The 15,937-nt window shown below is 39.3% G+C and overlaps 2 protein-coding genes across 3 annotated transcripts in view; one reads left to right on the top strand and one right to left on the bottom strand.

Annotated features, from left to right (window-relative positions):
- Nucleotides 1–6: 6 nt before the first annotated feature.
- On the top strand, nucleotides 7–11,125 carry LOC144648694 (protein Mis18-alpha-like). Its single transcript, XM_078508184.1, has 6 exons — nucleotides 7–182; nucleotides 1,416–1,482; nucleotides 1,945–2,031; nucleotides 2,395–2,430; nucleotides 4,157–4,253; nucleotides 10,499–11,125. The coding sequence occupies exons 1-6, from the start codon at nucleotides 17–19 to the stop codon at nucleotides 10,694–10,696; spliced, it is 651 nt and encodes a 216-aa protein (XP_078364310.1). The 5' UTR covers nucleotides 7–16; the 3' UTR covers nucleotides 10,697–11,125.
- A 1,598-nt stretch (nucleotides 11,126–12,723) lies between these two features.
- LOC144657277 (spatacsin-like) overlaps nucleotides 12,724–15,937 on the bottom strand; it is a 58,834-nt gene continuing 55,620 nt past the window's right edge. For both annotated transcript variants that reach the window (XM_078517613.1, XM_078517605.1), the window contains 3 exons: nucleotides 15,682–15,831; nucleotides 14,716–14,873; nucleotides 12,724–14,188 (listed from right to left, as the gene is read on the bottom strand). In XM_078517613.1, coding sequence (XP_078373739.1) covers nucleotides 14,008–14,188; nucleotides 14,716–14,873; nucleotides 15,682–15,831 — 489 coding nt within the window. In that variant the 3' untranslated portion in view covers nucleotides 12,724–14,007. The remainder of the gene's footprint in view (nucleotides 14,189–14,715; nucleotides 14,874–15,681; nucleotides 15,832–15,937) is intronic.

Genomic DNA, 15,937 nt, shown 5'->3' with positions numbered 1-15,937 from the left:
TCGCCTGTCAAAGAAAATGGCGGTAAATTCGCACGTAGAATCTGATGTTAGCACAGTTGATCAGTTGAAAACAGATGGAAGTTTGCCTGTTGTGTTCCAGTGCAGTACCTGTAATAACATATTTGGAGACTCTTGTGCTTGGGTTGCTTCCGACCGAGAACTTGAAGTAATCTGCGTGAATTGTAAGTGAGCCAATCTCTGCAGTGCAGTGCTCGTCTCAAACTAGAAATCTTCAAACTGGTTAAATTTTCTCTAGACCAGTGGAACAAATCCTTCTAAGCTTAAACACACTTAAGTAGATTCCGGGTTAATCCATTTTATATGATGGTCTGAGCCCAAACCGAACACTTATTGCTGAGGTCATTGTGTTGTGTTCTTGGACAAGACTCTCACATTGCACCTCTCTGCCTAGGAGTATTCATATTAATAGGTGTTATTGAACAGTTGGGGGAAGCACTAGCACCCCATCCAGGGGTTGACATCAAATAGTCATTGGCGGATCCAGACCTTCAGATAAGGGGGGCGGGAGGAATCATCCAGACCCTAGAATAAGGGGGGTCCGCTCTCGAAAAACATTATTTCAGCCCCTCGAGTCTCTATTTGTTCTAAAAATAAGGGGGGAGGCAGGCCCCCCCCCCAGGCCCCTCCTAGATCTGCCACTGATAGTACTACTAGTGACTTGACATGGCAAGTGAAGCTGGTGAAAGTTTCAATAACCAGTGTGGCTTATGATGGCCCAGATATAGTCTTTGTAACCTTACTATCATGAATTTTATTACATCTACAGTGGTGGATATAGGGGAGGGGCCCAGCAGCCCGTTCTCCCACCTTATTTTAAGGCCAAATTAAGGCCCGTAGAGCTGAGAAAAATTATTTTCAGGAGCACCCCCACCCCCCTTATAAGGTCCCTTATTTAAGGGTATGGATGATCGGGGCCCCCTACTTATCTGAAGGTCTGGATCTGCCACTGTTCTAATGTGTATCCAAGCACTAGGACCAAGAGCAACCCCTCGCATGCAAACAAAAGCAGAAAATTAAATATATGACAGGAAGTTGATGAGCCTAATTTAGGAGTGACCCTATTTGTTGGAATGCCGGGGTGACAGAATTTTCACCCTCAGCTGGTTTGCTTGCAGTTAGCTTCACCCCAGAACTTTTGCTTACAGTTATTTGTGTGTAAGAGCAAAACATAGCTTTGCCCTAACCAACAACCACAAGTAAACTGGGGTGTAGCTAACTGCAACCTTTTATCATTCCATCATTCTGCCATTGTGCTGGAAAGGGTCACCCTAATAATTACTAATATTCACTATTCACTAATATTACTAATATTACTATTCACATTCTTTGCTATTAATAATACCGGTAACAATAATATATTTAGTACATATTTTTTATGTTTTTTTTTTTTGTAGCAGTAACATCAGTTGTAAGTTTAGGGGAAGGTTTAGAGACTTCAACACAGGGAGCAGACATAGGCAGGCAAGTGTACACTGTTGTAGTGTCCTCTAATGTTTGCATTGACTCTGATCTTTTGAAACACAAAAACAAGTGGAGCCTCCCCATGACACTTTTTTATGTTATCACTTGAAAACCCCTTGCTTGCTGAAATTCACACTTGATTTGTCCAATTTTTTCATGCCAGTACTCTGTAGAAGACCACATTTCTCAAATCTGATAATGTTTGGAGCTATGAGCTGGGAAGTTAAATATTATCATCTTCAAGTTTAATGTCAGTCATTCAGTATGACCAGCTCAAAGTATTTTACATAACATCCCTACCCTTTGTTATAGCTTGTTACAGCCTGAAAAAGGCACCCCTTTTGGGTAGCCGAGAACCTTCCTGTATAGTCCTTTATAGGAAGTAACCCCTCCCCTAGCATTGTAGCCATTCTCTACCAAAACATTTCAGTACTGACTGTGTTGAATGATTTCTGTGCATAGTACTTTTATGCCTCTACAATGTAAATCCTGCAAGTCTCTTATTGGACGTATCTACAGGACAACTCCAAAAGAACTGGACCACTTACGGTTTGTGATTGTTTGAGATTATTAATTTGAAACATGATACTTGTATTTTCTGATTTAAAAAGTGGGGAATGGGAAATAATTTAAGCATACAATGAGCGCCAAAAGTCCTTGAGACAGTTGGTTGAAATGAATACTAATTTTAACATTCCTATTTTTCCACTCCAAAAGTGCCGAGTGTCTCAACACTTTTGGTGTAGGATTGTCTGCCCTCATAGTGACTTCCTCGAAGTTCCATTTCTCAAGCTAAAAAAAGGAAAAACAAGTGATTGTACTTCTTAACTTTGGTTTATCTTTAAACATGTTATTGCTTTGGAAAGTGAGTATTTTACAAGTACAGGGTGTTTCCTATTTTTTTCTTTTCAGGAATCTTTATTGCCTGGATGTTGAACATATAAAAAGGTAGCTGACTCTTGGAGCACGCAACTGAAATTGATATTGCCACTCTGTGACATACTGTGCAATATGCACTGCACATTAAAGTGGACACACCCTGGGGAGGGGGACTCCCAAATAAAAGGGGTGGGGATGCTCGTCATCTCACTTAGGGGTGCAAATTTCAAATTTTTGGTTTCACTTATGGTGTTCAGGGCAAAGAGCCAAGAATATATTTTTAGCCATCAAGGTCTTGTGTAGGGTTGCATCCAAAGAAATATACATATATAAATTATAATTTAACATTTTGGTATCTTTTAGCGGCCATAAAAAGTTTGAGCCACGCCCAGATTGGTCTCTTTTAGGTTTTTTTTTTTTTCAAGATTTCCGAAGAGCATCCTCGCCCCTAATTCTGAAGTACATTATAAAAAACTTGCCTTCAGTCTTGAGATATTCATGATATATTATAAGAAAGCAATGAATAGCTTGGCATAATAAACACCCATCATTTCAGACTTTCTTCAGTAGCATTCCATTTTTACATGTAAACGGCGAATCAATATGTAGGATTATAAAGAAGGCCATGTTATCTCTAATTCTTAAAAAAAGCTGAACTCTATTTTCTTTCCCTCACAATTTAGGGGTTTTAAAATTTTAATGCGCAGTTTGGGACTGGCACTAGTTACACGAGTGCAATAGCAATTTTCCGATGCAGGTGTTCTCCCCACTAAACATTCACCATTAAGCATTACCAAATGCTCCAAAATAGCTTGCCACCAAAAACTTCCTTTAGCAATTCCTTAGCAACTGCTCTGGATCTGTAGTTAAGAAGGACCCCCCTTACTGAAGAATTCAGTTTCTATATCTGCATGCATTGCAGACCTAGGTGAGACCAAGTTTTCTATGATTAAATAATCATAGCCCTTGTAGAAAACCAGGATGAGTAGTGTAATTAGACACTCCAAGATTAATGATTACATGCCAAAACCTACTGAAACTCAAACCTCCCAGTAATTCAAACCTTTTTTGATTTCCCTTTAAGGTTCAAGTTATCAGGATTGAACTGTACTACCAAGAATTATTTTCATTTTAAGAGTAACATGTACATAGCCTGCATGCAGCCCTCCCCTTATTACACAACAGGTTTTTAATTGCTAGAGCGGTTTTCACTTGAGTGTCGAAAGTTAATTGCGTTTGCTTTGGTTTTGCATTGCTACGCTTAGTGATTGGCTTAAAAATCTCGCACCACTTTCTCAGCCAATCAGAACTAAAACCAAAACCAATCGTGACTCGCTCGCGCATGTTTTCCCGCGCTTTGTGCCGGCTACATGTATTTGCTTCGAGTTTTGATTGGTTCACTGGATTGTCTGTGTCCTTTGTGATTGGCCAGAGTAATTACTTTGATTTTGGTTTTACGACACTCAATTGAAAACTGCTCTACTGTGTGAAACTGGTGATACCAGTCAATGTAAAAATAGAACATGACATCACCCACAGTTAAATTAAATCCACCGCATTCTATCCATAAGACTTTGACGTGACCTACTTAAATTATTCCTGTCCGCGCTAATGAGATTCCTCCCAAAAAACGGAATAAACTATCCCTACTTCACTACTGCAGCGGAAATCGAACCTATTTTTCATGCAGCACTGCCCAAATGTGATACTTACAATGCACAATAGAACAGCCTTGCAATTCTCTGACTGACTGTAGGACAATGACGTATCTAACTTGACACTGGCTTCTTTTCAGCTACCAGGTTGGGTCTGAGAAGGGAAAGCAGACTTTACCTGCAGGGGAAGTTCTTGACCTACCAACAGCCAAGACACTTCAAGATGGAATTTTTAAGGTACTTGTGCAACAGTGTAAACCAGTGTAGATGTCATTTGTCTGATCTAATATAGTAAAACATCTGGTAACGGAATCGCCGCCCCCCCCCCCCACCAGAAAGTAATGGTCCTATCCACATAAAAAAAAAACTGCAGCTTAAACCCCCCTTTAAGGGACTGTGTCACGGCCGAGTTAAGTTTATTTAATTATGCTTTGGCAAATACTCGCTGTAAAACATAATGTTCGCAAAGAAATTACTTCTATGGATCTTAATGTCAAAACCATAGCTTCACTACATGCAATCAAATGTGTCTCTCCGGGCAAGATTAACTTTGAAAACTGTTCAGCCCAACAATATTTCAAAAACCCATATCACAATCGGTTTCAATTTTGTCACTTTTGCCCATCCGTACCTTCTTTTGTATTTGTTGTGTTACTGAAATGTTCCGTCAGTGTTTTAGGAGGTTATTTTTTTATATTCTACCAAATTTGATGGTCATTTCCCATGCCTACAAATTTGGCTAAAATGGACAAAGTCCCAAGCGTGTTCCCTTACAGGAGGCCTAGGTTCACTGTATTTCATGGAGATCAACGCCATGGTTCGATTTTTAAGGAAGTTTTCAAGTTTTGATTTTGTTTTTCCATCAAATTGTTTAACCCTAATACAATATTTCTTATTTTTGCTTTTCTTCTAATTTCGCCCAGAGACTTACAGCTCGGGTAAAGGAGCAGTCAAACACAATACTGACATTTTCTCTTTTCATGCAACCTTGTTTTGAAGAGAGCACTCTTGTGATGTTTAAAACACGTTTTTTACAGTTTTGTCTCCACTACACTTCCGGACACACAAATGCATCTCAGAGATAAATTGGGTGCGTTGGCCAGCCCAGTCACCGTCCCGTTTATTCGATCTCAACGGATAATACAAGAAATTACATATAATGAATAACATCATAAGACTAAGTGCACCAGAGCCGTACACGAAAACCCCTAAAAACCAGCAAGTGGAGAAAACGGGGAACGTGTGCCCCCAACCAAGGCAGTGGCGCAACCCTTGGGTTTTGAGTATTCTTATCCAACATACTGTAAACAAATACTTTTCGAAATATAGGATCTTACAGCGAAACAAATATAATAGCAGAACTAAATATTAAAACAAAACGATGCGAAAGCCTACATCCACGGATAACAAAGAAAACAAAATGAATAAAATCAAACTTGACAAAAAGGCGGCGAAGACTGACGGTAGAATGTCTCACCTTCCTAACGGCCACCTACTACAAACTCAATCGAAACTCAAATCCCTCTATACATTACGCACCTCAAACCCGCGCCCAACCCTTTGGTCCGTGCCGGAAAAGCAGTACTTTATGCTGATTTAAGACCATCACAAATTACATTTTTCGCTCCTTTTCTAAATTTCTCAAATAATCCAAGTAGCAGGCAGTACGTACAATCGATATCCCCTTTTTGTCTCGTGTTACGTCGCGGTCACGTCGTGAACGACGTGACCGTGACGTAACACGAGATTATCCGAGTAGACTTGGTAGCTCACAATAGTGCTTTGTGTAAGACCTCTCGTAAGGTAACGAAGTGATAAAGTAGCAAGGAAACAAGGTAAGAAATAGCCATATTTACATAGATACATTTTGCTGATAAGATGCACCGGGATGCTGTTCTTCGTATTGCGCGTTTTCTCTTGTCGAGTTTTAAAGTGCTTATTTACGCGTGTGAGACATATAGTGTAAATGTTTGCATTATGAGGTATGTGTATAATGTAATATATTACATGAAGTACTATCTTTAGTAATACCGCCAAATCTGATAAGGAGATTTTATCTCACATATGTTGCTTAAATAGGTAGTTTTTTACATGGAAAATGAATTTATCTTTACGGTAGGTTTGTGTTTTGATATTATATTTGCGGTGGGTATTGTTAAAGTATGAATTAGAAGATAAAGCTGTTGTCAAATTTCTGTTTGCGTTACAAGAAAACCATTTTGGCGCGTGTTAGGGTAAAGGGTTGTTGACGTCAGAGCAGTTTTCAGATATGTCAAATAATGTGTCAAAAGGAGAATATTAAGTGAAGTTATCACGCAAACAGAAATATTGATGTGGTATCTCATCTTCGGCTTTGTTCTTAAACAGGATTGCTCCTTACAGAATAATACAGAACTGTAGGTATGTCGACAATATGTCAGAAAAAAAAAACTTTTTTTGTCGTTCCAATCTTTTAGATTCGGATTTCAAAGATGTAATAGACCGTAATAGTCGAACCAGATGTGTGCCTTTACTAGCTGGTGCAAGTTGAAATTTGCGCTGATTAAACTAGTTAAAAAACAACTTGTAGATCCCTTGGACATTTTTTTTCCTTGCGTGTGTTCAATTCGAGTATTACACTAAACCATTTTGGAAAACAGTTCAAAATTCCCTGAATTCCCCCATTCACTAAGACACATGCTAAAGGTCAACTCGTCGCAGTATTAAAGAAAGACACAAACAAGAAGCCCTGTGGCTTTATAGACGTGCCTAGTAGCGTTATTTCCTTTTTTGCGTGACAACCGATATACGAATACGATACTTTGCCGCCAGTAAGGTCAAAGGCTGCTTGCTTATTTACACCGCTTTGATGTCTGTTTCCTTTCTTACACTAAACCGCATAAAATATAACTTGTCTCTTTAACTTATATCTTGTACAAGCCCTTTCTAATTGTCTGGTTCTATTTTGCTCTGTGGTCTAAGAGAGGATTTCTTGTTGAGTTAAATGGTTCATACAAAATGAAAAAATGCGTATTACGCTAAGGTAAACAAAATTCCTGTTCCCGATATTATCTAAGCAAATGTCTGTTTTCTTTCTAATACTAAAAACTCGTAAAATATAACTTGTCTCTTTCGTTTATATTATGTACTAGTCATTTCTTATTGCCCGGTTCTATTTTGTTTTGTTGTCTAAGTGAGGATTCATTATCGAGTTAGACCCATGCAAAATGCGTATTACGTATGTAGTTAAAATCCCTCTTCGCCATCATTCCTGCCTTATCTGAGCAATTAATGTCAAGTGGCAGATGACGTAGAAAGAAAAACCAGAGATTACATTATCTCCGTCCCATATCCCTTCCCCCATCCAGGCAATTTCAAGGGGCTGATGAAAGATGACCCATTCTAACCTAATCAGAATGCGTCTGCCTCCTTCACAGGCTTTTCCAAGGCCGCGCGGATTTTGGAGAGTTTTGGAAAGAGGCAGGGATTTTGAGCGAGCGCGAAGCGCGAGTGGTGGGTGATGGGGAAGGGGGAAAATATAGAAGTTTTATATTTTCTTCATTCTGGAATAATGCATATAGGTTTTGGAAATTTAGTTATGATAAAAAATTTTCTGTATATTATAAAATGTTATTTATGTGTGGTGTATTGGAAAGATTCCTGGTCCTATGGCCTATTGTTAATTTCGGTGAAAACATGACGGTGAATAACAGGGAATGTTATGATTGTACTTCGTTTTCACAACTTAGAAATAGGTTACGTGCAGTTGGTCTTGTTCCTTGTGATTGTGGTAGACTGCAAAACAGTCGTTTGTTCTCTTAAACGTTGTGAGCCTGCGAGGCGAGAAAAAAACTTTTAGCGTCTCTCCCCAGTCCCACTCACAGTTTTACATTGGCGCCAGACCTCTCGCTGTCGTACTAAGATATTATACAGGCCCGTAACCAGGATTTTTCATGGGAGGTGTGTATGAGCGACTGTGGCACGAAATCTTGAGCGCCGCAGGCGCGTTAATGTAGGGGGGGAGGGGTCTGGGGGTATCCTCTCCCAGGAAATTTTGAAAAAATAGGCATTTCGTGCGTTTTGAAGACAGTTTGTTAGGAGAAAAGGCAGGTAAAAGTGAAGAAAACGACGACAATAATTCTAGTACATTTTTAAATTCAAATCACATTTTTCGAAACAGAACCTCAAAAACGTAGTTTACAATTTATTTAGCTAAAAATGACAGCAGCACATAGAAGGAAAACAGGAAAAAGATAGGTCTCTTCATTTTAGTGTCAAAATGGTTATTACATAAATCAGCCAGAGTCGGTTTGTTGATCTTTTAGTACTGTCCTTGGGTGTTTCCGAGCCCAACAAGTACCCAGTCTCCTCTCTTGTGGTAGCGCCTGGGAATGGCACTTCGAATGGTTCGACTATGAAGGACATTAGGTAGAATGTATCGTTGAATTTAACCTATAATCACACAATTTGGTCTAAAATATACCACACGAATCTTCAAATGGTGGATCTTCAACCCAAAGGACCATATAAGATCTATAAGATCTATTTGTCCACAGTCTTACCTATAATAAGCTATTGTGATACGTGCTTTTGCCCTTTGGGCAGCACTAACAAAAAGTCTCTTGAACGCCTACAACGACGAGCTGCGAAAATAGTATACGGGTTTAAACCTGACATAGCCACGGAAACAATACTCGAGAACCTACGTTGGCCGCCTCTTACAAAAACTATGGAAAAGCACTGTGCACTGTTAGTTAACAAGTGCTTGGTCGGAGACGTTCCCTCATATTTTAAAGACTATTTCCTGTTACGTAGCCAGGGCGACAAGCAACATGTTTTAAATCAGAGATGCACTAGATCGTCTTTTACTGACATTATACTTCCAAACATTCATTTAGATGTCGCTAAAAAGTCTTTTTATTATCATGGTGCATCCATTTTTAATTGTCTTCCGACGAACATTAAGACTATGCAGCCAAAGGAACGTTTCCAAGCTATCTCTGCTTTTTATTCTTAGGTTATTTTTAGAACATTTTTAATTCGTAATTTATTTATTTTTATGAGAACACTAGTACTTCTTTTAAACTTTTTAACTTTTTTTTAGCATTTTAGTGGTATCTCTTTAAAGTAGTTTTTATAGATAGATAGATATTTTATACATACTCTTTTTTACTTTAATTTGTTTTATTTTACACAGGGCCCCCGTTGATACCAGTCCTGCGACTGAAGGGGTCACCCTGTTAAAATATCGATTATTATTATTATTATTATTATTATATTGAATGTAAATAGTCGAAGTACAGAAATACCATTTCCCTTTATTTATTTATTTATTTATTTATTTATTTATTTATTCATTTATTTATTTATTTTAATATATATATATATATATTTTTTTTTTTTTTCACAATGAGCGGACTTCCAAGGCTCGTGGGGGGGGGGGGGTGCGAACGCACCCATCGCACCCCCCTCCCTACGGGCCTGTTATACAAAGACCGAGTGCGTTACATGCGTTCGCAAAAGATACGACTAGCTGCAGTCTATGATTGTGGTGGAAATGGAGACTGTTTTCGTTTTTCGAAGTGTTAGTCATCAGATATTTGACTCGGTAGCAAGTCATTTGCTGCCCTGAGCGCCGATGGCGAATAGGGAAGTAAGTAATTAAGTATGAAAGTAGCAAATCGTAGTGCGTTTTAGATAGTGCGTTTTGTAGTTGTTGAATACCTTAGAAATCATTGCGAAGATTTTGTTGAGTTTTTGGAAGGGCAGTCTTGGTTTGACTATTTGAGTAGAATGTGTAGAAAGGGCACATGGTGCGATGCTCGTATAGCACAGGCTGTTGCAAATGCTTGAGAATGAAATTTGAGAATTAATATTGTAGAATCCGGAGATGGTTTTTCTGAGCTCATATGATTGTTAGCAACGGGTGCTACTTTACTGATCTGAAACACGAGACAGCCCAACGGGCACTTTGATTTATTTTTTTGTCACAAAAATGTGACACTGCGAATTTTCGCGGATAAAGAAGAAGCTATTATAGATTAAGAAGCTCGATATTACACGGGATTTTGGGTAAAGAGTGTTTTTCGCGACAAAATATTTCGCCGGTTATCCGATTAAAATATACACTGTTTAGTGTGCTTTTATGGAATGGGACGGTTTACGCTCAAAAAAGAGCAATTACTCTTACTATTGGGACACTTTTTGGTGAACGGGAAAATGGTAGGCAGCAAATTCTCTGGGATTTAACAATCGGCGAAAGGACGGCCGTTGTCGGTAAATCATCGGAAGAACCGATGTTTGTATCTCAAATCGAACACGCGCGAGCAAGGCCCAAATGAACGAGCACGAACCGTAGGAGACTAATTACGAGAGTAAAACGTGTGGCGTCTCACTTTCTTCCGCGGACTCTTGGTAACGCGCTTTCTGGGAATGAAATATACGCGGCACAACATACGCATTTTTACAAAGCACTGACCCCAATGTGTTAATTGTATTTACAGATTGAAAGTGTAATAATGATGTTGATAGAGAGGCTCACATCACTAGAGGCAGCACTGGGGGACAGAAGCAATACTGAAGACTCCAATACTGCAATATCTGCAAGCAAAGCAATGAATAATGACATGGACAGTCAAGTCTCAGTAAAGGATACATCTCGTGAGAATGACAGAAAACCGAGCAAAAAGAAAAGAAAGTAAACTGTCTATTGGTCAGTATGCTCTGTAAGCCTGTGAAGATTTGCAAAGTGTCTTCCCTCACGAGTCCAAGAATTCGGGATAATGCAATATGCACCTGCAAGGAAGCGCTAAAATCTGAGCGAACGAAACTGGAATCCAGAAGTGTATAAATTTGGTTCTGTTCAAATCATCCAGAGAATAATTACTACAAGTTACATTTCGATCGTTAGATCCATGATATGAATGTAAGAATATTAAAGGTCTATATTTTAAGCGATGAATGGTGGAAACCGTCTTCTCAATAACATTTTGGCTATGTTTACATAAGAGGAAATTTTCCTGATTTATAAATGTTTCCGGATTTATCGTATTTAGGAACATTTGATTTATAGGCATTAAAGGGGCACTATCACGAGAAACAATGATAGAATTATGAGGGTGCACTCAATGACACCCCCCCCCACCTTGGAAGAACAAAACAAAGGCATAAATTTATTCTCCAAGTTGTGAATAAACGTAATCATTGGTTTTAAGTGATTTACTTCCAAGTAACACTGTCAAACTTGAAAACATTGGCCCAACTTTTTCAAGTTTTAGGCCACTACTGTCTCTATCTGTCCGTATCCAAACCACCTTTAAGCAAGTTTCTTAGCAAGGCCAGGCCATTACTAGTAGATTTCCAACACCATTGCATTTTCAAGCAGCACTAAATCCCCCCGGGGGGGGGGGGGGTACTCGAAAAAGTTTTGTACGGGGAGGCTCCGCCCGGAAATCCAACCCCTTACCCTTTTATATACCATTTTGATAGAAAAGGTACCCCTTTTGTATACCTTTTATTGCAAAAAGGCACCCCTTTCATATACCTACAGGACATCACATTTACCTAAAACGGGAAGTTTTCTTGTCATTTTTATGTAGCGCTTAATAAATTACGACGATACAGCCAAAAGTTGCGTCTGCTCGAAATATTTATTGTAAAGGCCTTTTAAAATATTATTATGGCAGATTTCCCTACCCTTTCATATACCTAAATTTGTGAAATCCCTACCCTTTTATATACCCGTAGCCTGAAAAAGGTACCCCTTTCGGGCGGACCCTCCCCGTATAGGCCATTATAGGGAGTGCCTCCCCGGGACTAAATCATGGTGACACTGTCCCTTTAACATCATTCGGTATTTGGTTTGCTAACCGCTTGCACACTGATAATCCAGGAAACATCTATTTGGGAACGGTCACCAAGCAGGCAGAAAAATTTTCGATTCACTCGAAGAACTGTTTACACTACAGAGCATTGCGGAGTCAATATTCGGATACAAAGTATTTAGATATCGAAGTCTTCAAAAATAATACGACTTTTTTAATTTTCACGAACATGTTTCGACGGTACATCCGTCATCGTCAGTGTGACGATGACGGATGTACCCGGCCGTCGAAACATGTTTGTGAAAATTAAAAAAGTCGTATTATTTTTGAAAATTTCTACATTTTTGCTGCTGTCTCGACCATATCGAAGTCTCCTTATACGCGATCAAACCGGGACGTTTTTGTTTCGTATTCGCCCAGCTGTGTAATCGGCAAAACGAATCGGGCACCAAAACATGATTCCGGATATATCACGAATCCGGAAAATGTGCTCTACTGTAAACGTACACTATGACCTCAGTCAGCACAAGAACTATGTAGGTCGAACGTTTGATGTGGTGCCCAACGCGCCAGCCTCTTTCCATGTCCCGGATGGGTTAATTGGTAGCGTGGGAGGGGGGGAAGCCTCACAATTAAATCTTTACCCTATTTCATACATATATTCAGGCCCCAGTTGTTCAAAAGGTGGATAAAGCTATCCAACGGATAAATCGCTAGTGGATAGCGCAGTATTTTTTGTTAACACTTATCCTCTAGAAAGCGATTTATCCGGTGGATAGCGGTTTCCACCCTTTCAACAACTGAGTCCTAATGTCTACAATCGTTTTCTGATTCAGAGCTGAAGAAGTCGCTTTATTGGGTGAAATTATGAAAGCACTTAACTCCTCGACAATTAAAAGGCAAAATTTGTAGGAAAAAGTAAAACTTTATTTTCATTCCTTTTATTTAAAATATATCAATTTTAAATTGAAACACATTGTTATAAAATTTATTTTTCTATGTACATAAACATACATTTTTTTTGAACAATTTTCTGGCGTAATAAACACAGCAATTTTTATTAAAATAAGCCTTCACTAACTTACAAAACATTGGCAAGGGATCGCGCGTTACCTTATTATGAAATTAACGCGAATTTCAAAAATTCGCGTTAATTTTAGTCGCGTTAATTTTTGTTAACGTTAATTTCCGCGCTGTTAATTTAGTGGCTCCAGTTTTTCGATACAGTCCAGACGTTCTTATCTCCTAGGAAAGAGCATTATTTCATCAGGGTGGACGCTCGAAGCGGTCAGATTCCTTCGCTTAAACCATAGGTTTGGGTTTAGTATCACGAACATCGTTTCCGTCTTGGATTATACGCCTAGTGTTGAAATAAACTTGTTCCTGTTGTCTCAACAAGTGTTTTTCTTTGTGTACGTCGCGTTAAATTCCTTTATTCTGAAATGTTACCCTCTCTTTCGCGTTAATTTCCTTTATTGGGAAGTAATTTTTCCTTCGATTCGCGTTAATTTAAGTCGCGTTAATTTCAAATACCTTAATTTACACAAGCGTTAATTTCCTATAATAAGGTATTTCACCTCTGAAAGCTTTTTCACGTTTTAGATATTTTGAAGATATTCAAGCAATAGACCCACAATCTTCGACCACTTTTTTGGTCGGGCGATAAGGCTGCAGGACTGTCCTTTTATTTGCTCAAGATCTCTCAAGTCGAGCACAACGGCCAGTGAATTTTCACGAAGCCAATCTTGAGGGAAACCAGTTCGCGTTAATTTGACGGAGTTTACGCTGTTTCTCCGGATATAGCAATTGCTTTAAAACTACAAGAGAATTGGGAATAATTTTAATAAAAAGCTTACTACACCCTCGTCTCATCCCCCATTATAATTAAATATGAGCTAATTTCTTAAGAGGAGTTTTTAAATTTTTGCACATTTAGCGGAGATGCGAATGGCAAACATTCATTACTTTTTCGCTATTTGCCGTACAATCTAAATGGTGTCAGAAATATAATGTAACTGACTACCCATCTAAAATTTCTTTTATCTCCAGTGCATATCATTAGTTTTTCACTTCCGCTACTATTATGTCAACCTTCTTGCCCTTAACCTCTTGACTTGACTTTTTTCTGTAGCACTATTTTCTTGCCCGTTTCATCTCCACAAGCTCATGAGACACAAGGTACACAGAGCTCAAGGCACCATAACATCCCTCAAGAACGCATTGCCATCGCCTTCGAGAATACTCGTGCCCAGGTCACGGAAGTTCAGGTCTGTGGCCAGTTTGTAGCGCATGCGTACATCACTCACAAAACCTAGTAGTCTTTTCATGTTGGCAGCCGCTTGAGATGAGCGCGAGTTTTCATTCTTGTACCTGGAACAGCAAACACGACATTGGTCACTTACTTTTTTCTGGGGGAGGGGAGGGATGAGGTAAAGAAGAAGTTAATATAAACTGGTGCTAAGGTGTATCCATATACCGGATCAATTAATCAACTGAGAAAAAGTGCTCTTTCAAACGTCCACAAAATCAATAGTTTCAACAGAATTTGACCCGGTGGTTAAAACAAGTTGATCAACGAAACCAATCAAAATATTTTTTTCGATTTTTTTTTTCTAACAGAACAAAACCTACGTTTGCTTCGAACTTACCCGTGGAATGTACCCTAGAACTGACAATTTCTTGACGTCCCGCTGTTGGTTCTCTAACTTCTCAGCAACAGCATATGGGCAGCTTTTATCCTCGTTTTTCTAGTTACAACGTGTACCAGACACTTTTGCTTGTATGGAGGTTAAATCAGCGAAGAATCTGTATGCAAGTTTCGCGTTCCGTTCTCTTAAAATATATAATGAAGCAGCGCTGGTCTAAAGATCATATCTTTAGAATTTTAAACAACTCACTTGGTGGCCACATCAACAAAGAGATTGTTGGGGAGCGGCATAGCAGAGCGCATGTCCTGAAGATAGTTGAAGTTTCCCTTTGCCACAACTTGATGGTAAACTGCGTCCACCCAAATGGAAACATCACGCTTCTTGTACGCTTCAGCAACCAGGAGAGACTGAGAGACATGAAAACAACCACAGATTAAAATCTTCAATAATCTTGTACGAATTCGAGGAACTAGACGGGTTATCAGTGCACGCCAGCGTTTAATTCCGCTATTTGTGGCAAGGAGTGATTAAGAGTATGTATTGCTACTCCCCCTGGATGGGATGCTAGTCCATCGAAGGTTACTCCCCAGCATTGTTTTGGGTTGCTTTAATGATTAATGGCGACCTGACGTTTCTAGACTCCAAGTCGATCGGAATCCAAGAGCCAAAGGGTTGTTAGTTGTAAGACAGTTGAGTGATACCCTCGTTAAATAAAGTTGACTGACTGACTGACTGACTGATTCTGTACGTTTTTACATCTTAGAGAGGCGCTGTAAGAGTAAAGGGTCTTGCCCAAGTCAGACTTGATTGCAGAGTCCAAAATACTAACCATTTGGCTCGGCGCCTCCCCTTCACAGCACAATAGTATAACCAATAACTCTCTCTTAACGGACACCTCTATAAGACGGACACCTCTTTAAGACGGACACCTGGTGTTGGTCCCGTCCCTACCGTTTTTCGGTCATTTTACTGTAACTAAACTCCCTATAAGACGGACACCTCTTTAAGACGGACAGTTAAAGCCGGTCCCGAAGGTGTCCGTTTTAGAGAGAGTTGACTGTATCGAATTAGACTACCTTCCATATCTTGATATATTTCAACTTCAAAGTATCAAATTGAGCAGAATAATTTGTCCTCATGAACAAAATCGGCATACAAAACTTGCCCGGGAATAAACTGCCCCGATTACAATACGAGATTGAGTACGTCTCTAACCTGAAAGAAGTGAGTATGATGAGCAAGGAATTTCTTCAGAGCATGTTCATCCAAGTTGACTACCGTGACACCAGAAGAAAGAACCTGGATTTGCAGATGAACCAATCTTGCATTTCTGAGGCAATTCTGTGAATGTCTCCAGCAGTTCTCCTAAAAAAAAAAACAGGAGAAACGACAACATGGCAATTTTTCGTTTTAAGAACAGAATTACAACCGTCACGCTCTCCATTTAACCAAAAAACTTCCACTGGAGGCG

The sequence above is a fragment of the Oculina patagonica genome, chromosome 1 (genome assembly GCF_052425735.1).
Source record: "Oculina patagonica isolate OP01 chromosome 1, crgOcupat, whole genome shotgun sequence".
Classification (NCBI taxonomy): domain Eukaryota; kingdom Metazoa; phylum Cnidaria; class Anthozoa; order Scleractinia; family Oculinidae; genus Oculina; species Oculina patagonica.
This window is presented reverse-complemented; position numbering and strand designations above follow the sequence as displayed.